Raw genomic sequence first — 26,321 nt, 5'->3', positions numbered from 1 at the left:
AGGACAGCTATTGAGCAGCTGTTGAATCATTTGTCATTTGTTTGTTCTTGTGTGTTCTGAGTTTCTGCAGATTCTCTACGTCTTTTCTTTTCAGTATTTCTTTACTGTCACTTCTGTTTTTATTTCTCTGAAAGTATTAAAAGCCAGGAAGAGATAAGGTTAGAAGAATCATTACTGTCACAGTTTTTGGAAGACATGCTCTGCAACATAACAACCTGCTTCACCAAGCCCTAAACACTGTATAAATTGAAATAGATTTTTAAATTTTTAGGTCCACTTCTGAGCTTTGTCAACCTCTTCTTTTTTAAAAAGGTTTCTCCCTCTTTGTTGTTCAACCTGCAGTGAACTGAAACTCACTACTTTAGGATAAAGCAGAAGTCCCAAAGTCATTTTTCACACAGTTTTGGCATCGTATCCGCTTATAAAGTGGTTTCAAATATCGCACTACGCTGAATCTAGTGACACAATGCAGCCATGTCTTTTTATAGATAAAGACAATAAAGAGCATCTTATAGAAGAGTCGACTGGTTTGCATACATGTATGAATCAAGGAGAGCGTGTGATGCGTGTAACCAGCGTATGAAAACAAGCACATGTTTGTAATACATCTCCCACCCTCGGACTCCAGCCAGCTGATGAAAAATGAATGAAGGCCTGTGCGTGCGTGTCCCTGTGTTTGTGTCCACATGCCTAGCTCCGCCAATCAGCCAATCTGTCAGATCTTTTACACAAGGACAGACCTTGCACCCCTGCTGACAGGACTGTGTACATGTGAGTGAGAGACAGAGAGCGAGTGAGTGCAAGTGAGTTCAGCTGGCTTAGACAGATGTAGGTTGCAGATGCGAGTATGTGTGGTAAGCATGCAGTCATAATTAATCTGTTTTTTGATTGTTTTTATTTTGTGTCTGAGAAGAAATGGCGTTGCAATTCATCTGTCACACATCCTCTTGTGATCAAACTTTCATCCTTTTCTCCTTCTTCTTTTTTCTCCATCTATCAGAACTTCCCTATTGTAGAGTGGCAGCCAGAGTTAAAGAAGAAGAGCACATGAGGAGCGGAAGCAACGTGGCATCAACATCCTGACCGGTAACCTTGCTTCTGCACCCCACCACGTGCCCGGCAACTCCAGAAGTGACCGTCAGCAGGAAGGAAACAAGTGACCACTCCTCCTGCAGGCATGGTAATAGACTCTGTGTCTGTAAGTGCTGGAGGCTTGTGTGTGTGTGGCTGTGCTAGTGCATTATCGGCAGTAGAGAAAGGACTTCTTCAGATTGTATGATGTAAGATAAGTTGTACTAGACATGACAACAGAGAGTGTGTGTCAGAGATAGAGAGATACTTGATAATAGATTGTGCTGACAGGAGTTTTTGAGTGTGTAGTAGAAAATTTGAACTTAATCATTATTGTTGGGAAAAGAGGAGAAGGGATTGGAAGAGGAAAATGAAGTTATAAAAATGAAGAAGAGTCAAGGAAAAGGTGGGTGGTGATTAACAGAAAGAGAGAAAAATGAAGGTTTAATCATCGTTTGGCATTTTCTAGATGACATTCTTGTAACTTTGCAGATTTGTTCTTTTTTATATTTTCATAATACTTGTTCTACATTATTACACCAGTGCGCAGTCACTTGCTGACATGCTGAATGAGGCGTAGATTTGAGGTTCGTTCCTTACATAAGCAAAGGCACAAGTGAGAGAGATGTTACACAAGGAAAAAGATGCCATAAGAAGAACTACCATGTTGTTTAGGAGGAGGAGAGGTTGGCTGAACAGATCAAAGAGAATAGAAGAGGGAGAGGATGACAAGTGGAAGCAGATAAGACCATAAAAACATAAATCAGGGACAGGGGCATGAGACATGAAAAGTATAAAGGATGTTGCAAGCAAAAAAGTGGGGTAGAAAAGGAAGGTTAAGAGCCTGAGAGAGGTAGAGGTAGAGCACAAGTGAGAGAAGGGATTGATTAATGGTCTTGGCCTGTGACAGTGGGAGCTGTACCCCTGAGGGGGGAGAGGAGTAGAGCATAAGATGAATTATTAAAAACTAGAACAAGAGGAGAATGGAGGAAAAATGAGGACAAAAACAAAGTAAGTGGAAGAGTGGTTTGTAGAGCAGGGAGAAGGGAAATAAAGAAGGAAGAAAGGGAAAAGGTGCTAGGGAGGATAATCATGAATGATTGATAGAAATGGAAAGAAAACAAGATGTTACTGAAGGTGCTGAGGTTGGACGTTACAGAAGAGGTCACATGACTGAGCTCATAAATAACCAAGCTTAATACGACCAGTGCATGCTTGTGTTGCAAAAACAGTACTGTGATTAATCCCGAGTTTTGGTGATGCAGCAAATACTGACCTTGGCAAGGGTGTCACTGTATTAAAACAGAAAGTACACAAACAGCTTCTTCAACCTCTGAGTTTTCTGGATTTGATAAATACACCTGCCCAAAACTTTGTTTGTGGTTCCTTATTCTGTATTTGTCTACCTTAATGTTTAGGTCCCACTCATACAGGGCTAGAGACTGGTTGTGTATTCCCTTGGCAACAGGTTGAAAGAGGCTGCTGGCTATTGCTAGTTGAAAAAAGCATGAAATGGAAAGTATGTGGTCTGGTTTATGGTGGTGGCTTTCATACATCTAGGATTTGACAATAAAAAATTTGCATTTTTTCCTTGCAGCCGATAGTTGCCAGTGGATCAGTGATCTGTCTCTAGCTCTAAATGAATGGAGCTATCACCTTATCGTTTGGCATTACCAGCAACCTCCAGCAATCCCTAGTTGTTATGAAATGGCTGTGTGCAGGCAGGAAAAGGACGCAAAGTGCACACTCCGGAGACAACGTAAACTCAAAAAAACAGCTTTAATGCCGAACTCAAAGTAACAAACTTCAAAATACAAAGAATAAATGCAGCCAGAACACGCAGCATGAAGGAGGGTAGATAAGGGTAGAGCACAACACGGACACAGAGAAACAAAAGGCTTAAATACACAGAGGGAGCAATCAGGGAATGGGAAACAGGAGGGAAACACAGCTGGGGCAACTCAGGCCAAACGAGGCAAAGGAAGCAAAACCAGACACATTAGCATAAGACATGGACCTTCAAAGTAAAACAGGAAACATAGCACAGACACGCAGACCTGACACGGGGATACAGCAGACAGGGGAGGCAGCAACTATGGATCATAGACAGAAAACCAGAACACTAAAACTCTAACAAAACCCACATAGAAAACCTAAACTAAGAATAAACCTATAACCCATAATATAATGAAATGAACAAAATCAAAGAACCAAAACCGCAAAACACTGGGTCGATGACCCAGGCACCCTAACACTAGTAACCAGTTGATAAATACTCATTTTTCCCTAGCAACCGGTGGTTACCAGTCACCAACCAGTCTCTAGGTGTGTGGGATTGAGGCCCTAGTTGTGTCCTTGTACGTTATTTGTTAATTCCTTCATTTCTGGGGAGTGCACTTTCGAATCTGAAATGTGAAGCACTATTTGTTCATTTGGTTTTTTTTACATTTAATAGTAAGCATATGAAACTAAATTAAAGTTTGTATGATTTTTATGTTTTTCAAAGTGACATAATCTCATGTTATTTGTTTTTTATACACAATATTCTGGTATATTTTCATGTGCAGATATGCCATTATTTAATACTTTGTAAGTGTGCCCCCAAAACAGTGCAGTGTCAGTTCGTTTGCTTTAAGCACCCAGGTCATTATATTTTACAGGCAAGCAATAAACCTATAAGCCATGCTGACACATTACCAGGAGCAAAGGACAGAGATTTAAAAAAAAGAATCCAATCCTTTATCACAAAGTAGGGTGGGTACTGTAGTTTCGGATTGGGGGGATAAATAAACTTGACTGATTACACCAGGCTTTAGATAAATTAGATGAATGTCATCCTGGCTGAAGCACATTTGATAATATTAATGGCATGCTTAACACGCCATAAGGTTTTATAGTAGTCTCCATTTCCCATTTCATCCCATGTTTATCAGAACTCTTGAGATGCTTGCTATGAAGTACCTATTTGATATTTTGCTGCAGCATGGAGTGTGATTTTTGTTTATATATTTTGATGTATGTGTACCCTGCTATTGTGACCATGTGTGCGTAATTTGAAAAACTGCGAGGAAAAGGGAGTGAACAATAAAACAGAATAGAGGAGTGTGGCAGGCCAGCGTGCCAAGCAGAGTGCAGATAAATCACAGGCTGAATTTTTAATGCAATCTCCACCTAGGCTGTAGTTGTTGCAGAGGAGGCACCGAGATGTTTGTTTTTTTAGTATTTCTTGTCCCTTCACTCAAGGCCTCTATTGTGACAGCTCTTTATCTCCTTTGACTCTTCATGGTTTCATGTGGTGTTAAAGACATGTGACATTTTCACAAGCACCACTTCTGATTTGTTTTTTCCCAGATATTTATAGGTGGTGATTTGTTTTTCTGGGTTTTAGAGTAGCTTCACCGTGGCCTGTGTTGTCAGCTACAGTACATACAAACCTTTGTTTCCTCTGTAGCCTGGTGAAAATATTAAAATCCTTATTTTCTGACCTCCCTCCATCTCCTGCAGATGTGTCACTTTTGTTTTCTTTGTTTGGTCCTCTTTTCTCCCTTATCTCATAGTCTCTCCTCACGTTACCTAGTTCTGTGTGCTGAGCACTCACATATCATGTCAGGCACATGCCTTATTAAAAGGAAAAGCACACATCTCATCAGACCCCCCCACCCCACCCCACCCGTGTGAGCAAACACACACATGAAGTACACTGAAAAAAAAATTGGCTATAAATGTATCCCCATCTCCTTCCCAATGCAACTAATATTGCTCCACCAAGTCTTGTCCTTGGCATTGGGTCACATAATTTATAGCATATGGCTACAGAGAGACAGGATAAGTCAGGGGGAGCCTAAAAGAGACTGGCAGTAATGGAGAGGAAAGACATCAGAATCTTGCCTCTTGTGTGAATTAGCTGCTACTGGCAGGGTGCGTGCCTGGCTGCAACACCTTGAACTCAAATGGTTTTATTGCAGACCATTAGGGACTGAATGAGTGGTGATGGATGGAAGTAATGAAAGTAATGTGTGTGTGTGTGTGTGTGTGTGTGTGTGTGTGTGTGTGTGTGTGTGTGTGTGTGTGTGTGTGTGTGTGTGTCAAACACACTGCATTCGATGTGATTGTGTGGGTTTCATGTGCGTACTTCATCCAAATTTAAAGTGTGATGCGAGTATTAAATATTTGTTGGATTTTTGCTGTGACATATACTAAATTGTCTTGCATCGGTGTATCTGCATGCTAACAGAGTAAACATTAAGCTGTAAATGCTGTGTAATGCAGTTATGTAACATCGGGCTGCCAGCTGGTTAGCTTCACCAGAGCTTGAAATGGAGTGTAATTGGTAAGTGTGTGGTCTAAAAGCTTCATGCTACAATGGCATATGAAGGTATATGTGTACACACATACACAGCATGGTGTGTGCTGGTGGTTTGCAGACAGTTAGGATTTAACTATTAAAAATCTGCATGTTTCTAATTCAGTTTTCAGGAAAGAATGCCAGGTAAAAGTTTACTTCACAATCTTAGTTATTTTGGATGCTTGATAGGCTTGGGTAGTTATACCAGTGCCACCCAGTGAATTTGATGTTCCTCCTTTGGATTGTGCCACAAAAATATGCCATCATAAGCTTGGAGGCATGCTTTGATGGGACAGACTGTCAGGAATCAGCTCCCAATTCTCATCCATAATGTGAGAGCTCTGGTGGTATGGTCTTTGTAGTTAAACGGTAAAGTTATGTTTAAACTGTGTTAATATAGTACATGATTCAATTTTCATCACACCCTTACTATATCATGTCTGGCATTAACCTCCTAAGACACGGACCCTTCCACAGCATGCATTTGTAATTTTTCTTTGATATTTGGGCTGATTGGGACCTGATGAATGTAAAAGCAAAGAATTACCAGATTTTATTTTTTTACCTGATTCTTGTTTCTAAGAAAAATGAGAGCCATATATGAGAATATTTTTTAAAATTTTCAATAGAACAGTAGCAGTATAATGTCCTCGTAAGTGGATATCAGGCCCTTGTAGAGCAAAATTAAGTATTTTGGTCTAAATAACCCAAAATGCGGTGTCCACATGTGTGGATGCCAGGTCCTAGGAGGTTAACGACCCCTAAACAAAAACAGTCACCAGAGATCATTAGTAGCAGACACGGCTTAGTAACAGCTGCATTACACGTTCCAATTAACAATAACAGTGAGAGAGACCTGAACGTCTCTAAACCTGAACGTCTGCGAGAACAGTCCTGAGATTCATAATAATAACAAATACGTTCTAATACCCAGTAAGCTTTTGTTTATATACTGACTTTATTTTCCAACTGCCATTAAAATGCATACCAAAACATTATGTGCTGATATTGGACACAAACTGATTTTGACACTGGGGGCTGTTGCAGATATCGAGATCATGATCCTCGTGTTTTAATTATCATGTGTGATACGCACACATGCTCCAATTGACCTCTAATTTATATAGCAGTCAGGTTTATCTCGGTTATCCCTAACAGACTGATGGTACATCATCAACCTGCCAATGCAAAAGAATATTGATCAAAACGTTCCAAAATCACCTGTGAAACTGAGAAATCTCTAAACTCATTCAGCATACTGATCATCTCACTAAATGTCTACAACATCATGTCAGTACACACTGACTCAGGGGGTTGATTCTTTACAGTGAGCCCTATTTAACTACTCTGATTTACTTGGTGATCAGAGCAGCTGGGTAACAACTCCCCCGCCCTTGCAGGTCGAGTAGTTCTTGCTCACATACATAGATACAGACACTCTCCTCGCAATTTGGTTTATGGCTGCAGAAGCTTCCATTAGCAACAGCTCATAAAGTTTGCAACCGTCGGTCTGTTAAACACTGTTCTGAGAAGACACAATATGTGGTAGTCACTGCACTTTAGGTACACAAAAATACTCTCACAGCAGGTACAATCATTCTCTCTTAAGTAACAAAACTGTTTTGGTTTTATTTTTTTTATAAAGACAATCAATACTTTTTATTTTTTTGCAACCTGCAGTTCTTACATTTTTTTTCATTTGGTCACAAATTAATTCAGAGAAATAAGAGAAATTTTAATTGATAAAAATTGTTCATGTGTTCTGTTTGTTAAACAGCTGTTTCTACATTATAGTACTGTGTTGACTAAGCCTGCTTCTCAGACCTTTTTTTGGTATGTCTTGCTACGTCACCTGGCTGTCTGTGTCCCACCAATGGGGCCATCTCACAGATAACTTAGATAACTTATACCCATAACCTGAGAAGACAGCAGTTGAAACCACACCAAACTGACTGAATTCAAAAATTCAGCCTGGCCGTTTAAGCCTCGGTACTCCAAATTAAGATATGATATCATGGTTTTTATTGGTGGTATATTCTTTAAAGCTGTCTTAATTTACTCCACCAGTTTGTCTTTCCAGACTGTTAGCAATTCACTGTGACTGGAGTGTGTAACCCTGCTAAATGTTCTTGTGACATTCGTTATACTGAGCTGCAGAGGCTGTAAGGCTGCAGTGTTGGTTCGGCATTCTGTTAATGGCTTTAGCTCACTCGCTCTATTGAAAGAGTGTCAGCAGTTGAAATACAAATTGGACTATTTAGTATTAAAGCACCTTAGCAAAGTTGGGATGTTTTGTTAAATATAAGCAGTGCTTTTCAAATTGTTTAAAGTTTATATACAATTTCCTACTGAGCAATCTTGATTGTTTGAGGAAAAGGTATGCTGATTTTGAAGTTGACCAGCACATTATAAATAAGTTGAAACATTAGTGGGGTTTATCAGGCTTCTTTTAATCAGAAAGCAGACAAAAAAGCAGGGAGCATGGCATGCAGTCTGGGGTGGACTCAGACACGGGCCTCTTTAGTGGCACCTGCTCAACCACGTGAGCCAGACAACACCCTAAGTACTGGTGTTTTTACCATTATTTTGCATCATTTTTACAGCACCCATGATATAAGTCCATGACATTTTTGACAGATATTCCAAAGAATATGATATCATAATTCTGAATATTAAACTCTTCTTTCTGTGACAGGTCAGCACACCTGTCAGACATAAGCTTCCACACACATACTCTTGTAATATACCTTCTTGCAGCTGCTTCCTATATTTAGAGTGTATATATTATTTGTTTAATATCCGTCTGCCTGTTTGTGGCATTTTTGACAATATCAGTAATATATTCTAAAGAATATTATAGCAATTTTTTGAATATTAGTTTTAAAATGTATGAGAGAAGTATACAGAAAGGATGATATCCATTTAAGAACCATACTTCCAATGTAATTTGTCAACAGACTACAGTGAATAAAGAACACCTTCAAATTGAGGGAAAAGCTCACAAATCCAAATGCAAACATCAGGCAGGACATAGAGAAAACTTCTGAACAGTATGGTACATCACTCTGTTTTTGTTTTGTTTATTTAAAATAATCTTTAGTTATGAATCCCCATAGCTTCCCTAATATGTTCCATATTTTAGTCTTTTGATGGTAATTTGTTTGTGTGCCAGGATATTGCCCCCACATCAGTTTGATACATTCACTGGCTTTCATGTTAGATTAAATTATTATTGATATTCAGCCATCTGTAGTTGGTAACAACCATACACAGAAATCTGTGTTAAGGTAAATTGCACTAAATGGAATGTTATTAAAAATTTGTGGGCAACTTTCAACTTTCAAGGGTTTTTTTGTTTTGAGGAGAAAATGTTTTCCAATTGTTGCTTGCTGTGTCAAAAGCCTTGGTTTAAGGTTAAGGCTGGGAAGGTACTGGTTGGGGTTCGGGCTAGCATAGGTCCACAGAAAATGAATATCAATCATTGTGATGTCCTGTCAAGTGACAGGAAGACAACTGAGTGTGTGTGTGTGTGTGTGTGTGTGTGTGTGTGTGTGTGTGTGTGTGTGTGTGTGTGTGTGTGTGTGTGCATGAAGGCGGTCCTTGGATTTCAAGTAGATTGATAGTAGCACTCATGCTACACTGTGAATGCTACTTGAAAAAGCTCATCACTTCTGGGCATGTGTTTGCGTGCTGTTTCTGGTGTGCGGTTCTCTTTGAGTAGATGTGGGTATGTGTGTGCAGTGAATAAAGGAAAATGTGGGTCTTGGAGATAAGCAGGTCAGCTTTACAGCTTACTAACAGCACACTGTTAGACTTTTCATCGCCACTTTACGGTAACATACTGGCGTCACTGTTGCCAGCGTCATACCGTGACGCCGTGTTACGGTAGCTTACCGTTCTGCAGGATGATACCGTTTTTTGCTGGTGTGGTATAATACTCTTGGACAAATTATGGTAACGCACCGTAGCCTTTTTTACGGTATCTCACTGGCGACAGTGACGAGGGTTAATGTGAACAACCTTTCGCTTCACAGTGGTCCCAGTCTTTCTGCTTGTCCCAACCTTGGAGGTACATTTTGTTCCCTCTTCAGGGTTTATCCTTACAAAAAACCTCGCACACGCTGACTTCTGGTATTCCAGGTTCAATACATAGAATTACCAAAGAAGACTGACATTGCATCAGCAAAGGTGTTCTCTTTGTCCAGCTCAACAATTACATGCCCCTCTGCACTCACCATCCAGCAGGTGGCTATCATTGAACTTTGTCCTTAAATGTATAGGGGCAACATGTTGTCATTATGCAACATAAAATAATTTCAATACTTCACTTCTGCACACTGTCTAGATAGTCATAAAGCAAATAGCTATGTACAGTTAATTATTAATGGTCTTATGTACATAAGTCCATAAGTACATATTATAATTGTACATAATTGGGAATTATTCTGCCCATTAACCCTTTAGAGCCGGTCAGAGCGGGCACGCTCTGTTTTGCGTAACTATTTTTAAATCCCGGTAGCTCTGCAACCATGTAAGCTAGCGCAATAATTTTTTTTGCATATGAAACCGGAGGAGTTGTACTTACATCTTATGCCATCAGCTTTCCTTCCACATAAAGCTTTGCAAAAACTGCATAAAAAGCACTTGCAGCAACAAAAACATAATATTCCAGAAACACGCATTGCCGATCCGATCAGCTGTTCAGAACACTTCCTACGTTGGAATAGACGTCAGCGCGAACTTTTGCATGTCCGCCATTACCTGCCCGAAACCGAAAGTGGCGTCATTTTCGCGGAAATGTAGTTTTTTTTACCATCAGGGCCTCATGGGCCTATACTGGTGTTTTTAAAAGTTATATTTGACTTTATGACTTTCTGTGTCTTTTCTGGGATGCTTAGGACTCATATTGCACTGCTGGAAATAGTGTATTTTGATGCATGTGCTGCTTTTTTGCAAATTTGCAGTATAATATTTATTTTCGTTTTTCCTGCAGTATATAAAAATTGGTGTATTTCAAAAATAAAACTATGAAGACACTCAAAATAAATTTCCTGTGGTAGGAAACTATTTTATGCAACTTTTTTGTATTTACAGTTTTGAGGGATAAGCCTCTTAAATTTCTCTAACTAGAAATATATGTTAAAAAAGCAAAAACGATTTTCTCTTTTTTTGTAGTTTATTGCACTTTTTTGCAATTTATGTAATTACTATGTACTTAATGAATACATGTTATTAAAATCTGGGCTATAATTGTTGTATTGATGTATAGCAACTTGAAATGCTCCCAAAAATGGCACCACACCATGTAAAAATATAATATAAGCTCTGGCGGACTTGGTTCTATGGTAGGTCTTAAAGGGTTATTAAACACACCTAACAAAGAGTCAGCTCAGTTAAATCACCGGAGATGAATCAACTGTATGGTTATTTTGGAGTTTATAGTTTGTGCTGCTGTTAAACTTTACAGTATTGACTTCAGTATTTTTGCTGTTGGTGTAGCTAGACTACTATGTTGATCAGTAATATGTAATGTGAAATTTGATATTGTTACTTTGCTGGAGTCACTGAGACACATGTCCAACAACCTTGGTTTATAAAGGAAATTACAGAAATTTGAGCTAACAAAACAGAGACTGGATACCTGTGTCCACGAAAAGCTCCTGTGCCAAACAGAAATTTTAATATGGTCTAATTAGCTCTATTTCATAAATGACTTCTTACCAAGCACAATCAGCCTTGGGGTGCTTGGCAGGCTTTTAACATGCAAACTGAACAATATAAATTTGCGTGCAATGAAGCCACAAAATTTAGAAATACACATAGTTGCAAAGAGTTCAGTGACCAATTAGCTTTCCTGAATGACATATGCAAAAAATAAGAGTATTGTGAATAGGTACCAATTCCCAGTTTTTACATGATCAAAATTATTCACAAAAGGCTTCAATAAACAGAAAATGTGTGCCGACAAGAGAACAGTGCACACCTGAAAACACTGACCAGCTAACAGCTTTAAGCATTTGGGCGCAACCTCGGTAGTTCACCAATTCACCTGTTGCAAACGTCCAAGTTTCTTTTAAGTCTCATAAATCCTAAATAAATAAATAAACTATTACCTAACTAGTCTTTTGAGTCTCCACATTCATAGATATTGACATTTTGTCTTAGCATTTGAATGAAAATATCCTGGTAGGGTAGCTTAAAAGTCAAAACAAACAGTAATAAGAACGCATTTCGGACTTCTCTCGAATAAGTGAAAAAAACACTTACCTTCAGACTGATTAGCTGGTTCCGATCCAACTTTAATGTGTCCCATGTCAGTCCGTTTTAGGGAAGAAGTGTTAAGTGGTTTCATTTAAATTTGAGATACTCCCGCATGGACGAGCAATTTGGAGTCTAGCAGAGTTATCACGAATAGCATATGATCTTCAGATATAATCCAATCAACCTTGCATTTAACCCGATTGAACATCCAGTTACCTCTGACTACTTTTGCACATGTTAACGATCTCATCATCACTCTGTGCTGCAGCGAACTGGATCTGTGGCACAGAATAGTTGATGGCCATGTTGTTCTCCTGCTTTGCAGCTTTGAGTCTGAATTGCGGCTTAAACGTGCAAAACTAAGAGAAGCAGATCAATAGTTTCTTCTTGTTGTTATTTAATGGTGGTTGGCAACCAGCGAAAGGAGCATTAACCACCTTGAGCAATATTTTCTATCCCCATTGTTGTTTAGAAAGTGAATACCCGACGTGTGCGCCATACGTCACGTTGTACGTCAGGTGAAGGTGTGGTGTCGGCTATCGCACCTGTCGCATTAAAAAGCTTTAAAAACGTAACAATCGCTTTAAAAACACAACCCAACGCGCTAAACTGTGATAATGTGTTACATTATCACATATATCAGGACATCTCTTCTGAACCAAGACGAAGTGGTGCTACAAAGGAATTATTTCTTTAGGAGAGTGCATTTCATAGCAGTCTGGCCTGCAACAAAATGCACCGCTAAAAATACAGTTTCTGCTTGTCCCAGGATTTATTAATTTTGAGAGTGAAGTTGTAGAACTGATGCTGGTTAGTGGTGTAGGTTTCATGGATGTGACACCTTAACTTGTGTAAAATGACGACCAGAGCATATTATTAGGTTAGTTCACTGTAGTTAGGCAGAGGTGTCTTAAAAAGTACCACCTTATACAAAACAAATGAAGGTCCAGAAAGAATAAGAAGAGAAAAAAAGGAACACCCTGCTAAATTAAGTCATTTTTAAACATTACTCTAAATGTAGCCATTAGTACTTGTTGCTGGCCATACAAAAAATAAGTATACTTCAATTATATTTCCCAAGTATACCTTACCTAGTACGTATACTAATAATGCTTCTTGGGACTATATTGGCTCCCGTTTTAGTACATAACAGTATTCTTGAAATTAACTTTTAGATGTACTTTTTGTTCACCATAATTGTACTAGCATAATGTCATAATGTCTACAAGAGTATAATTAAAATATACTCGACTCTATCACAATACTAACCTTACAAGTATACTATTAATTAATAGTATTACTAATGTTTCACATTGTTTGACTAAACAAATACATTTATTAATATATGAGGTTCCATTCAGCTCAAGGAATTAAATTTTAGTGTGGCTGCAACTTACTCCTTAAGTTAAAAATGATGCTGTATATTGTAGTTTATATGTTATACTACTTTCACAGTGAATCACATTTTATAGTAATACACTCTGAATGAGGATTTAAGTAATTACTCTTAGATCTACAGTAGAAAACAACAGAAATCCGGATGGTGTAATAGTATAATCTCAGTAACATCACCAATTGTTACATTTGCTGTTTTTACAGCTGTTTCCATGAGTACGGTGAGTTACCGTAAAAATAATGTAATCTCATGGAATTTTCCCACAAATACATGCAAATTACAGTACTAAACTGCAAACATCCTTTAGAGTTTTTTACTGTTGATTTTGCAGTACTAAGCTATGGAAATGACTTCAAAGGCTAACAGTGCACCCTCGTTTTGAACTGTATGTGTCGTATGCACCTCGGGCTCCCCAGAACAATATGATAACCCCGGCTGTTTAAAAATGAACCCCATCCTTAAGATCCAAGCAATCATGAAACAATATCTTGACTTCTTTTTTAAAACTTTTACATTTTTTTTTTAAAACAGGAGAAAGCAAAGCGAGGGAAGTAAAAATAGACAAACCGAAAATAATTCCAATGATCATAGCAGTAAAAGAGAAAAGTTGAGAAAATAAGCAAGATGAAAGCCACAGTGATGACTCTAGTTGATGTTCTATTTTCATGTACGGTCACAAAATAATCCAGACAGTGAAAGAGAGCTGAAATTGAGATTATAACAGAAGTGATGTTGCTACTAACCATCCAAGCACTCAAGAACAGAACTGAAATAATGTCTTACAACAGATATTAATTATCTCTTGTATGAGTATTCCTGTTATTAATTAAACAGCTGCCGCAGAGATTTTACATTATATGTATTGCAGCAAATTTTATGCATTGATAATAGATTGTAATACATTTTCAATACAATTATGCTGAGCAAAATTAGAATAGCTAATGCATAACACTCAGATGTTTAAATACTTTAGCACTGCAGTTTTTCCCCGCTGAACAGTTAGCCTTGTAAACCTCTATCTACTCTGTGAAAGGATGAGGAGTGTTTTCATATGAATCCACATAACCACCGCGGACCCATCTGGGTGGTATTAACTGCAGGACACAAATCACAAAGGCACCGTTCCACCTGCTCCTCTCCTTCTTCTCTTTACGTCGCCAATTTGTCTCTGAATTCAGCCTCTGGTCGCACAAGCATTTCTGTCATTTATCCTTGTTAAAGATTCTGCACTGCTCCCTTCGCACTCCTCTGTTGTTATCTATTCTCTTCCTTCTTGGCTTCAGTGGTAGGTGCCTTCTATATTCTGTCATTTACCCTCCCTCTGTGCTACCCTTTTCTGAAGCCTTGCACCTGATATCTTTCTGCTGTGGTGTTCCCCCTTAAACCTCTTACCAAGTAGAATCGAGCATGTGAAGAGCTGACATGAATTCCCAAGGCCAGAATATCTGAGTGACATGTGGAATGGACTCAGTGAGATGAATTTCTGATAGCCATGTGTGCGTGTGCATATGTGCTAGGGTTAGTGGCAGTAAATAGGAGCTGTCACGGAAGTTAGAATTGATTTCTTTCCTATAAAAGAGATAACATGTTCTGTGAGCACAAAAGCAACTTGGGCAGACAAAAAAGCCAGTTGCACGCACACTTTGTGGGATAGCTGTGTTGCATTTTAATTTTGTGTGAAAGGCTTTTTTGGGTTTTGTTGTTTGTTGTTATTATGAATAAAGTGAGTCCTTAGCAGGGAGTCCAAAGTGTTTGTTTGATGGATTAAAGCTCAATCTGCTGTTAAAGAATGTCCTTGCTGCAGGGAAAGGAAGGTGTTTTTATGCGTGTTCGTTTACAGGTATGCAAGCCCGTGTGTTAGTGGTTCCTGTGCGTTTTAACCTCTCTGTTATTTGTCATCCTCCCTTTCAGAGGTCCTTTCGTTCCTTCAGTAACGATGACCGCCACGTCATGGCGAAACACTCCACCATCTACCCCTCCTCTCAAGAGCTGGAAGCAGTTCAGACACTGGTATCCACTGTCGAGTGTGCCCTCAAACATGTCTCTGATTGGCTGGATCAGAGCAGCTGCGAAGTCCACAACCAGTTTGACAGCCAACCAGCAGACAGCACAGAGGAGGACAACCCTGGTGTTGAGCCCAGCGAAGAAACTGAGGATTCAAGTGATTGCTACAGGTAGGCAGAAGAAACGCACAGTGGGCTTTAATTCATAATTTTTGTTGATGTTTTTTTCAGTTAATGGATTATTTTGTCACTCAAACACAAAATAATTATTTTGTCAAATCTACAAACCATAACCAAAGACGTTTAATGTATTACATCAGCAGTTCGGTAAATATACCTATGCCTTTAAAGCTCACTAAAAACATTTTGACACATGAGCTTCGGACAACATCAGCATAATAATAATCAATCAAGTGTCTCACTACTAAAAATAAAGTTAACATGGGTCTATGCCTGGATGGAGCATGCAGGAGGCATGGACACATGACATCCACGCCAATGCTACTACGGACAGTTATCTGCTCTATCCTCTGAAATTTGCATTCTCACATTTGGTGCCTCCTAAATGAGAGTTCACTCCTCTTTTAAACACTAAAGTGTCAAGTGTACAAGTTGTGGATTTAGTTTAGGTTTTGTACAGAGGAAATGACTTCCTAGAGAGATGTCATCACTTACTTTGAGCCACCAGGGACTTTAGAAAAGATAAGATTGTTCTATCTCTCCACATGTTGAGGAAATTCTGTGGCAAATAGCTGCATTTTTAAAAAGAAAGGCACAGTTGAGAAGCCTGAATTTCTTCATTCTTACGTCACATAAACAACTTTAGATTTGTTGTTTATTCTTCTTTTGCAACCTAGAGTACTGAGTCACTGACAAAAAAATGTTGGCACTTATTAGTGTTGTTTACTTCTCACAGAGACTGTTCATGCTAAATACTTTTTTATGCAGAAGGAAGAAATAAGTTAAACGCACTTCTCTGAGGTAGAAGGAGCATATGTTGCTCAACAGGAAATGAAACGGCCTCCACTGGGGGCTCCTTCTTCTTGAATCTTTTTATTAATGGTTCAGTAGTTTTCACTGATATCTTGAATTGCCTTGTCTGATCTTATTTTGCTGTGTGAATTGGAATTTTAGTATTTTAATCTTTCAAACACTTTTGTGTTTGTTAGAGATTCAGATATTACGCTGATAAAAAGAGGTTTGGATCTCCCGTTGAGTCGACTTCATGCCTGCAGTGCAGTTCTGTTTGTCAGGTCTCGCACAAAATTGTAGGTTAATTTTATAACAAGGTTATTTTTCTCTTTCATCGTATTTAACTCCCTGAGAACTAAGCATGGATTCTGTCTTTGATATTTACTAGTTATGAATTAAAATGTTCATATGCACATAGCTTAAAATCTCATACAAGAGAAGACTTTATATATTTATTTATGTGTTTACAGGGAGTCCAGCGGTGGCGGCTTGTTGTGTGGAGTGATGAGGATCGGCCTAGTGGCCAAAGGACTCCTGATCAAAGGCGACATGGACCTGGAGCTGGTGCTGATGTGCAGAGACAAACCCACACAGACATTGCTGGACACTGTCTGTCACAATTTACCCACACAGATTGAGGTTAGAGACACACACACAAATGCACCGAGGCATGCATGCTTCTCTTGTTTTTTCACGTTCACCTTTAATCTTTGCATTAAACCCACAATCACATCGGTCTGACAAATGTAATCCAGGAATGCACTATATTTACATCACACTCTTCTTCAATGTCAGAAATTAAGCCGTTTAAATAAGCTTCTACATTTTCTTCCTGAATTCACCAGCTCTCACTGTGTTGTGCTTGTGAGTGTTGAGGAGAGTGTCATGAGTGGTAGCGTGAGCATAAGTAGACAAGTGACAGCAATATTGTCAAGTGAGAAGGTGAGAGGTGTTTGAGTATGTATGAGTCATGTGTGATTAATACTCTCGTCATTATGTCAGTGTCACATTTCCTCATTAATAAGTCATGGCAAAGAAGTAAGGTCCTGACTTTCACACATACAAGATACACACACATACACTTACAAACACACACACAATACAGCTCTCTGAAGGACAAGTATCTCTTTTTTACAACCTGTGACTTTGACCCCTGTTTGTTTTATAATCTAGGACTTATACCATCTGTTGTTTCAGTTGGGTTACACACCATTTAAATTATTTCATTTGTAGGATATACATCACTGCAGCCTGGTGAGGGGCTCTGACTGGAAGGGAAGGATTTAGCAATATAACAACAAATGTAGGGAAACACTTTCCAACGTGGCTGGCAAGTGCAGAAATTACCCAATAAATAAATAGTGCCAGAGCACAACCTCTCTGCTCACAATTACATTTTGAGGTGGAGATGGAGAAAAAGAGCGTGTGTGTGTGTGTGTGTGTGTGTGTGTGTGTGTGTGTGTGTGTGTGTGTGTGTGTGTGTGTGTGTGTGTGTGTTTCCTGTGAGAAATAGTCTCATGTTACGGCCCAGTGACCAGCGATTTTGAATTTCCCATCAGAGCCAAATGGGATGTAGATGGGCCCTCTGTGACTCACTGCTCATTTAAAGGGCAACTGGAATGTAGACATAAACCCAGATATACTTGTTTTTGTCACTTATAAAAACTAGGTAGCTTATTTTCCTTTAATGTTGTTTTCTAGACTTAATCTGGCTTAATCTTGTCAGCTACTCATGGCCAACTCAAGCTTAAATTTAGCTGAAGAGGGTAAGGTCTGTTTTGGGCTATTACAAAGACTTGAATTCACTGTAATTTCAACCGTTACAGTACACTGAGACTTAAAGTGCACATAACTGTGGCTGACTGGTTCACAGAAGGCAGGCAAGAAAATGATTGGACTCAATTAATGATGCCAGAATTGTGTTTGACAGCGTGAGAGTTCGACTTGTTGTAAAGAACAGACTAGCAGCCCGAACACTCAGGAACACAGGCAAACAAGCGAATACAGATCTTCCTTATTTAACTTACACATAAGCTTTATTTGACATCCCTTTATTCAATATTTTTAATCACCCATGACTGTATATGCTTCATCTGGGCCTCTGTGTGTACTGATCTTTGCATGTCTTGTAGGTGATATTAAGCCTGTTAATTTGTTTAAGTTTGTTCTATACAGTACAGGTGCGTTAAGTAACGGTTGTGGCTGCTGCGTATGCTGACATGAACATATTAGCATAAGTCATCATGTCATAGTGCTGACCAGCGAGGTCAACTGTAATTAATTTCTTCAGAACGAAGGTTGAATGAGGCACAGTGTGCACATAGAGAAACAAATGGGTGTTGAGAAAAATACATAAACAGTGTCTGCAAAACTTATACAAAAGATTCGCCAGATTTCATCAGATATTACTTGATATCTGTGTCTTCAGTAGATTTTACAGCTCTTCCAGAGTTTTATATAAAGGCTATTTGATAATTAGACGCAGAAATTGGGAGTCTATATTCTAACCTGCCAGTGATTTGAAAAAAAAAAAAAGGAAATATCTTTTGAAGGGTCCATGCGATCTTTCTGTCTTCTTACACAGTCAGTTCTGTGGTCAGAAGTATCCCTGGGTGTTTTTATGATGTCCACAAGACTAACTACCATCACTCATTTATTTTCACATAAAAACGTCCCCTTATTAAATCTCCTGTCGTACCTAGTGATGTTGTTGTGGTGTGCTTAAGCCGCACAATGCTGAAATATATTTTGCTTCTTCATCTGTGCTGTGTCATATTGTGGCCTTGGCCTCTTGACTATCGAGTTATGTCTGTTGACACACAACAGAAGCTGACAGAAGAGAAATATGAGGTCACAAGCTCGTTGCCTGAGGCGGCCATCTTGGTAAAAACGACAACAGAGCCTAAACTCACTTTGAAGATTACCCTCACCTCACCGGCCATGAGGGAAGATGACGGGGAAGAAGAGGAGGAGGAGGAATTGGAGGAGGAAGAGCAGGAGCTGGAGAATGGGGAAGAAGGAGAAGAGGTGGTGGAGGGGGAAGTGGAGGAAGAAGAGGAAGACCCAGAAAGCAAAAATGGACAAGGTAGGAGTATAGGAATAGGAAAGTTGTTCTCTGTTTGGCCACACCCAGCACATGCACAATCAATTGGTCTTTGTGTTAACTATGTATATGTTATTAGAAAACTCCACATTTTTTGTCAGACAAGAGGTTTGACCTCATGAACTGATGCTGACACAGGACAAGACAGGTACAGGCAGAGGTGGGTAGAGTAGCCAATCATATTTCAGAAAAACAAATACTCAAGATGAATTTTTTAAAAATGTCGACATTATTTTACTGATTTGACAGCCTGCTACACGGTGATCCAGGTTAGTTGCTTTCAAGTGTGTAAGTAGAACTTTCTTCATATGATAGAAAACTAGTATTACACAGTGCTTAGAGTCGTCAAAGATGACAAAAAAAATCTCCACAAACAAGATGCTGCAGACAAAAATATATAAATGTCAAAGCAAGGAAGCATTAATAATGATCTAAACCCCTGAGGATAGCTGGTCCCTAATCTAGGAGCCAAGAAAAATGCTCATTCACCACAAATCTCAAACTTTAAGTGGGCCAAAGCCAGGAGCTGTGAACCTATCAGTGGCCAACAGGCTGCTAATAGGTAGGAGATCAAAACAGCATTGTTCTTAAGAAGTAGTGAGTGGATTAACAGTTTTTAATGTCACTCCTGATTTTCACAGAAAACCTGTGTAACAAAATCGAGGTGATAAGAGATTAAGCAGCTGAACTTTGGAACAAGTGCAGCGACATCTTGGCTGGAACAAGTATTAAGTGTATTACGATAGCCATTAGTTGATTCGATAGAACAGCGTTTGTTTGTTAAACCTTTTGGAAAAGGGAGACACAGTTTGTCAATAATTCTTAAAGGAGAATTTATTTTAACCTGGATCGTTTGTCATTAAGGTTGTAGAGATTTAGGGTAGCAAGGAGCCACACAAATCTGGCAACTCATCAGCTGACCAAATCATTGTTTGTGTGTAAGGGCATGGAATTTTATTAACATTACTCTACATTATATACACCAGTAAGTAAAGATGTTTTTAAATTGCATATAATTTTCCTTTCCACTGTCGCTAAGTACTTGCTTAAATGGGGTCGTTTGATTTTTGTTTTTTTTCTCTGTATTATTGTAGGATCTTTACTTTACAGTAAGAAGCACCTTGAGGCAACTGCTGTTGTGATTTGGTGCTATATAAATGAAATTTAGTGAATTTTAAGTAGAGAGCTTTTCTACTCTATGCCCCATTCACAATAGTACTTTTTTTTGGCAACCAGGAATTGAACCACCACCTTTCCATTTAGCAGATGACCTGTGCTACCTCCTGAGCTACAGACCCAGTAGTGCAGCCCACACATTGACTGTTCGTCAGTCTGTCTGGTTAATTTGAATTGGAAAGCCAAATTCCAAGAATAAAGGAGAATAAAGTTTGGCCAGTGATGTTTTGTCTCTTGAATCTGCCACTGTAGCAGCAGCAGTTTGTCATGGCTTGGTTTTAATAAGATATCAGACCTTGTTGCATTAATGCCTGAATTAGTCCCATTATCCAAACCAATTATTACAGAAATATACTGCTCCAAAATGTTTCAGTTACTCTAGTTACTTTATGACATTTTACAAAGTAATTAAGTAAAATCGAGCTGAAAGGCTCTGGTGTTGAGTCTGTAAACAACCCATCCCCATTCCCCTGTTTTCATGTGTAGCAGTTACTGGTTGTAATTGGTTGTGGGATGTAAGATTGGGAACCAAGGCCAGCAGGCCAGCGAAATCAATAAGCAGCCAGTAGCAAGCTGCCCATCTATCCTGTGGCTCTCATCCAACTAGACACTCAGGTCTCAGAGAGAGATGAGCGATAGCACGAAGGTTTGCCGTACATCATTCCAGATGCCTCGGCATGATAGAGAGGACCCCTCGTATTTTCTCACCAAGGGGAACACATCGGTTTGCACACATGTTCACTCAGCTGCAAGGAGGAGGAGGAGGCCACACACACACACACACACAGTCATATTTTGTAAAAATACCTGTCACACTGGATATCTAACTCTACAGATTTATGGCGATCATATTTTAAAGTGCAGGGTCAAATACTTTTCACATTAACACATGCAACAGCCGGCATAAACACCAGTGGTTTAAGACCAGTGGCAGTGCCCGTTTTAGCTCCGTTTAGGCTTGTCAGGAAATGATTAGCAACATATTAGGGAGATTAATTATCCCTAAAAAAATTTGTTAACAAAAACTTTCCATGTTTCCACAAATGCAGATTGTTTCCATAAGCTCTAGCTGAAATGTTAGACGGGTGAATTATGTCTTCTCAGCTGGTAACAGGTGATCATTTATACAGTATTTTCCAGTCACTTTAATCCCATTTGGGAATTGGGGTTAATGTTAGTAGGGTTAATTTTATACATTTGACAAGTTACATTTTTATGCTACAGATAAATATTTTATTGAAGATATGCACATGTTTTGCATGCATGTGTGTGCTTTACTCACTGATGCAGCTCACTTGCTTTGTGTGGTAAAGGGGGGGGGGGGTTTCACTCCTTTTTTTTTTTATAAATCTCCCTCTGTACTCAGTTATAAAGGGTAATACAGAGAGAGATAATGATAAAAGAAGAGCGCTGATTGAGAGAAGAGGGGGAGGACAAGCGAGAAGAGAAAGACTAATGATCTGCTAGTAGCTGAGCTGTCCAACACACAGCTGGGCCCAGTCTGACAGACCTTAGGATTTACCAGGACACGTCACACTGAAACATAGATTGCACACTAAGGCATGCCATTGTCAGGAAATGCTACACTGCATTTTATAACACAAGATAAATGCTTTCACTCCGGCACGCATCGGACGCATTTGACATTTAAAATTAATGCCTCTCGAGGCTAGGATTTTCTTTTTATGGGAGACTGATGAGAAAAATATTTACCTAGTTGTGTTTTCATAGAGCCCCAAAGGACTCTTTAATGTGTTTTATTTTATCTCCAGTTGGTCCCGCACACAATAAAACCTTCTTTGGAAACCCCATGTAACGGCATTCATTCATACACAGCTGCGTTTGATTCAGCTTGCCGTGCATATCACAGACTTTGTGCTGTTTCTCGCGTAGCAGGCCAGTTGAAGCTGCACTAACCCAGCAAGCCCTGTGTGTAGGGCAGCATGAATCAAATGCTTACATATAAAAGTATAATGCTCTACTTTTACCAACCATGATGCTCTGACTAAACCCTGCCTTGATCCCTCTTGTGTTGTGTTTGTCTCAGACTGGGTCAAACTATCTTAGATTTTTTTTCTTTTCCTTTTCAGTTCTACTTTAGGAGCGCTTGATTCTGTGTTTGCCCAGACAGGTTGTTGAATTGCTTTCTCTGCACCATCATTTTCTCTATGAGCCTGTGAAAATCAAGTGCACCTTAAGTAATGCAGAAGACAAACAAAACTGCTATTTTGACTCCTGCCTGGTGCAGACTGGATCAAAATAAATAAAATCCTTGTCAAATACATAAAGGAGAGATTGATTTACATTGCTGGGCACAATAAAAATGACTCGATATGCTCTAACTGTGCTCACACACAGTAAATCAAACACTCCTTAGGTATTTGTTTTGTGTATGTCTGTGGGGGGGCTCTCCATCCCACAAAGTTGTCTCTTCTTTTGTAACATTGGTTGCTCTGATGTTTTTTTTTTAGCCACTGAGTGGATTTAAAATACTAAACCGCTATTCAGTAGTTTGTGCAATTTTCAACACATCTCTTTCTAGGATGGACAGTAAATTTATGATAATATGTGGTGCAGTCAACACACATTTGACTCATCCTAGTGTTGAAAATGGCACTCCATTTAAAGAGTGAGGAGCCCTTGATGGGCATCCATTGCGGATCTGTAATCCGTGCAGCGAGTGAGCACTTTGTACAAGGAGAGAGCAATTTTATGGCATGAAAAGCACCTTGTATGTAGCAAAAATATCCATGCATGTGTGTGTGTGTGTATGCTCGCACACACGACTTCGGGTGTGTCTGCGTACATTCACGCGCGCAACACTCAAACACACACACTCAAAGCTGACGTGTGTGTGTTTTACGTTCTCTATATTGGGTTGTTATTGTTTCGTGGCAGTGTTGGGTGCTGCTGCGCAGAGAGTGGAGGCTGAGGAGGAGGAGGAGGGGGAGGTGCTGGATAGACACAGATGTCTGTTGGCCCTGGCAGCGCTGCGACACGCCAAGTGGTTCCAGGTCGGCACCCACTCACTTCCTGTCTTCGTGCCCGATGCTTATTGTAGCCTGACGACTCACCCAGAGAGAATAGTCAGATAGAACTATACTGCCTGTTATGCACACCCAGGGAGTGTAAATGTACTGATTTTACTAAAATAGTAAAATTGAATGTGTATGTTAGAACAAATGCAAATGCACTAATGTTTTCTTTTGTCCTCTAATTTGCATTTTCAGTTTGCAGGATGTTGTTTTGCAACATCATGGCAAAAAAAGCCACTTTATACATACCTGCTCCAAAAGTTTAGTGTAGAGCTGGAAAAGGGTGAGATTAAAAGTTTTTTGTAAAAAAGTATCGTAGGGCTACAAAAGCAATGGTTGATACTTGTTTTTCTTTTTGGCAATTATGTGAACCTGCCTGCTCCGTACAACATGTCAGTGCTTCCCTTCAATTCTCCTTCCATACCCCTTCCCATCTATCTCCCGACTCATTTACCTTATTGGCAAAAAGAAAGAAGAGGAAACAAAAGAAAATAGTGGTAGCCTGTGTATATTCTAGAGACAAACACAAAACACAAAGAAAAAATAATAATAATGAGAAATAATAATTAACATATATGTTCAGTAAACTAATTCAACATCTTTCGCGACACAGAGTTTTAGAAAGATCCAGTCACTTCCTTTTGACTGTGGCTTTGTGATTTTCTGCAGGCGGTAGTCTGTATGTGTTTGAACAAATACCACTGCTCCTATACTCAGTTTGTTCCCTTTTCTCCTCTCCTTTAATCTTCCTCTTTGCCTCCCTCTGTCTTTCCCTTCCACCATCTCAGGCTCGAGTGAATGGACTCAAGTCCTGCGTTATCGTTCTCAGGATATTAAGGGATATGTGCAATAGACATCCCATCTGGGAACCTCTGAAGGGATGGGTGAGTGTTGTGCTCGCCTTGTTGCTCCTGTGTTCAATTACTTATCATCTGTAAATCACGTGTTTTATGCTAAAAACTAGGCAATGTATATAAATGAAACAGGTTACAAATGGAGCTACTTGTGTAGATGGTTTAAATACACTCACTGGATACTTTAATAAGTACACCTTGCTAATGCCAGGTTGGACCCCCTTTTTCATTCAGAACTGATTTAAGTCTTCATGGCAAGGTGCTGGAAACATTTCTCAGAGATATCAGTGCATACTGTATGACAGCGTATTGGGGTCACATAAAGAAAAAAATGTTAGTGTTCATTTTGAGAATAAAGTTGAAATAATATTTTGAGAAAAAAGTCAAAATGCAGCGATTAAAGCTGTTGTTTGAAGTCAAAGAACTGCCACAGCTGCTACACCCTCTACAATGATGCCTTTTGTAGATACGCTATTGACATTGCACTTCACACTCAGTCTTAGTGACATGAAAACTGTTTCTCTTTTAGCACATAAGCACAATGTGGTGATAAATGTTGAAACGATGGTGCAGAAAGCTACATCTAGTCAGAAGGAAAAACTGGGGGATAAAGTTGTTTCACAAATTCATCTACGTGAGGCATTTTGTAACGCTTATATCAGCCCTAGCAGTTGTTTCACTTAAATCTCTACATTTTGACAATAACAATATTTTGAGTTTAATCTGGAAATTTTGACTTTATTCTCCACATTAACAATAATATTTTTGTTTCTTAATGTGACCTTCATGCTCCTTCATAATACATCACACAATAGCAGCAGATTTGTCGGCCACACTTTTTTCTTATGTTCTGTGGTCTAATTTTTGGAGATCCCATACAAACTATAGCCTCAGTTTTCTGTTCTTACCTAACAAGGGTGGCATCGGGTTCCTGCGGCTGGAGCCCATCTGCTCCAAAATTCAGAGTGTTGTGCATTCAGAGACACTTTTGTGCATATCTCAGTTGTAAAAATTGGTTATTTTGCATTCCCTTTCTATCAGCTTAAAGCAGTCCGACCATTCTCCTCTGACATCAACAAGCCCAGCCAAGCCCATTTCTTTAAAGTTTACAGATGGTTGTGTGGAGAAACCCCAGTAGATCATCATTTTCTGAAATACTTAGACCAGTCCGTCTAGCATCACCAACCATGCCACATTCACAATCACCTAAATCAACCTTCTTCCCCATGCTCAGTTTGAACTCGATCAGGTCTTCCTGACCACGTCTACATGCCGAATGCACTGAGTTGCCATGTAACTAATTCGAAATTTCTGTTGAACGGGTGTACGTAGCAGCAAAGTGGTCAGTGAATGTACCTTTTAATGACATATCACCCACATTTCTCTATTATTGCATGCTTATCTGTTTTTATGTCAACTTTTTTCACAGCCCTTGGAGCTTATCTGTGAGAAAGCCATTGCCACCTGCAACAGACCCCTTGGGGCAGGAGAAGCGCTGCGCAGAGTCATGGAGTGTCTGGCCTCAGGCATACTACTCCCAGGTACTTGGTGTGGTGTATTCATGAAGGAATTTGGCTACATTCACACTGCAGGCGAAAGCGCATCAAATCGCTTTGAGCGTTCACACTAGAGCGCGTTTGCTGTCGCATTTTATTTGTAGTGTGAACGAGCATACAAAAAAATCGGATTTGATCAAAAAATTGGAGTTGAACGTAACCTTAGTGACTGCAAAGATTTGAGTAGATGAGGATGTATTTTCATACAGTTTTCTGGCATTTCTTACCAGGAGAGCTAAATAAAGTTCTTAATGTGGGTAGATGAGGAGATATATCACAGCTCTGCTTGACACATTTTTGAGCAGTTTTTAAGAGAGGTCGAGACATTATAAATGACCCAGCAGAGCACAGCTGTCTGAGGCAGGTCATCATTATTATTATGGAAGCATCTTAATTAGAGCTAGCTTAATGGCTTCTTTGCAAAGTGTTCTGCATCACTGGGTAAAATTGTCTTTGAATAAAGCTAATTTACTTTGGATCAAAAACCAGTGTTCTCCTCTCGGACTGGTGCTTTTCAAGTGCCTGCTTTGAAGGACTGAAAGGAGCTAT

General features: G+C 39.4%; 1 protein-coding gene across 5 annotated transcripts in view; it reads left to right on the top strand.

The window, feature by feature from the left end:
- Window positions 1-26,321, top strand: part of strbp (spermatid perinuclear RNA binding protein) — a 120,562-nt gene that overhangs the window by 57,399 nt on the left and 36,842 nt on the right. For 4 of the 5 annotated variants that reach the window (XM_086300409.1, XM_086300407.1, XM_086300406.1 and 1 more), the window contains exons 3-9: window positions 1,001-1,180; window positions 14,985-15,247; window positions 16,519-16,687; window positions 18,875-19,133; window positions 23,226-23,341; window positions 24,151-24,246; window positions 25,646-25,757. In XM_086300409.1, coding sequence (XP_086156535.1) covers window positions 1,178-1,180; window positions 14,985-15,247; window positions 16,519-16,687; window positions 18,875-19,133; window positions 23,226-23,341; window positions 24,151-24,246; window positions 25,646-25,757 — 1,018 coding nt within the window. In that variant the 5' untranslated portion in view covers window positions 1,001-1,177. Of the gene's footprint in view, window positions 1-1,000; window positions 1,181-14,984; window positions 15,248-16,518; window positions 16,688-18,874; window positions 19,134-23,225; window positions 23,342-24,150; window positions 24,247-25,645; window positions 25,758-26,321 lie in introns of those variants that run through there. The other variant, XM_086300410.1, reaches the window with a different exon arrangement.

Source organism: Aulonocara sp. 'chitande type north' Nkhata Bay, linkage group LG7 (assembly GCF_057382095.1).
Source record: "Aulonocara sp. 'chitande type north' Nkhata Bay isolate Kocher_YH1m ecotype deep benthic linkage group LG7, A_spYH_male_GT1.1, whole genome shotgun sequence".
Classification (NCBI taxonomy): domain Eukaryota; kingdom Metazoa; phylum Chordata; class Actinopteri; order Cichliformes; family Cichlidae; genus Aulonocara; species Aulonocara sp. 'chitande type north' Nkhata Bay.
The sequence above is the reverse complement of the archived record's forward strand: the minus strand, read 5'-3'. Positions and strand labels throughout refer to the sequence as shown.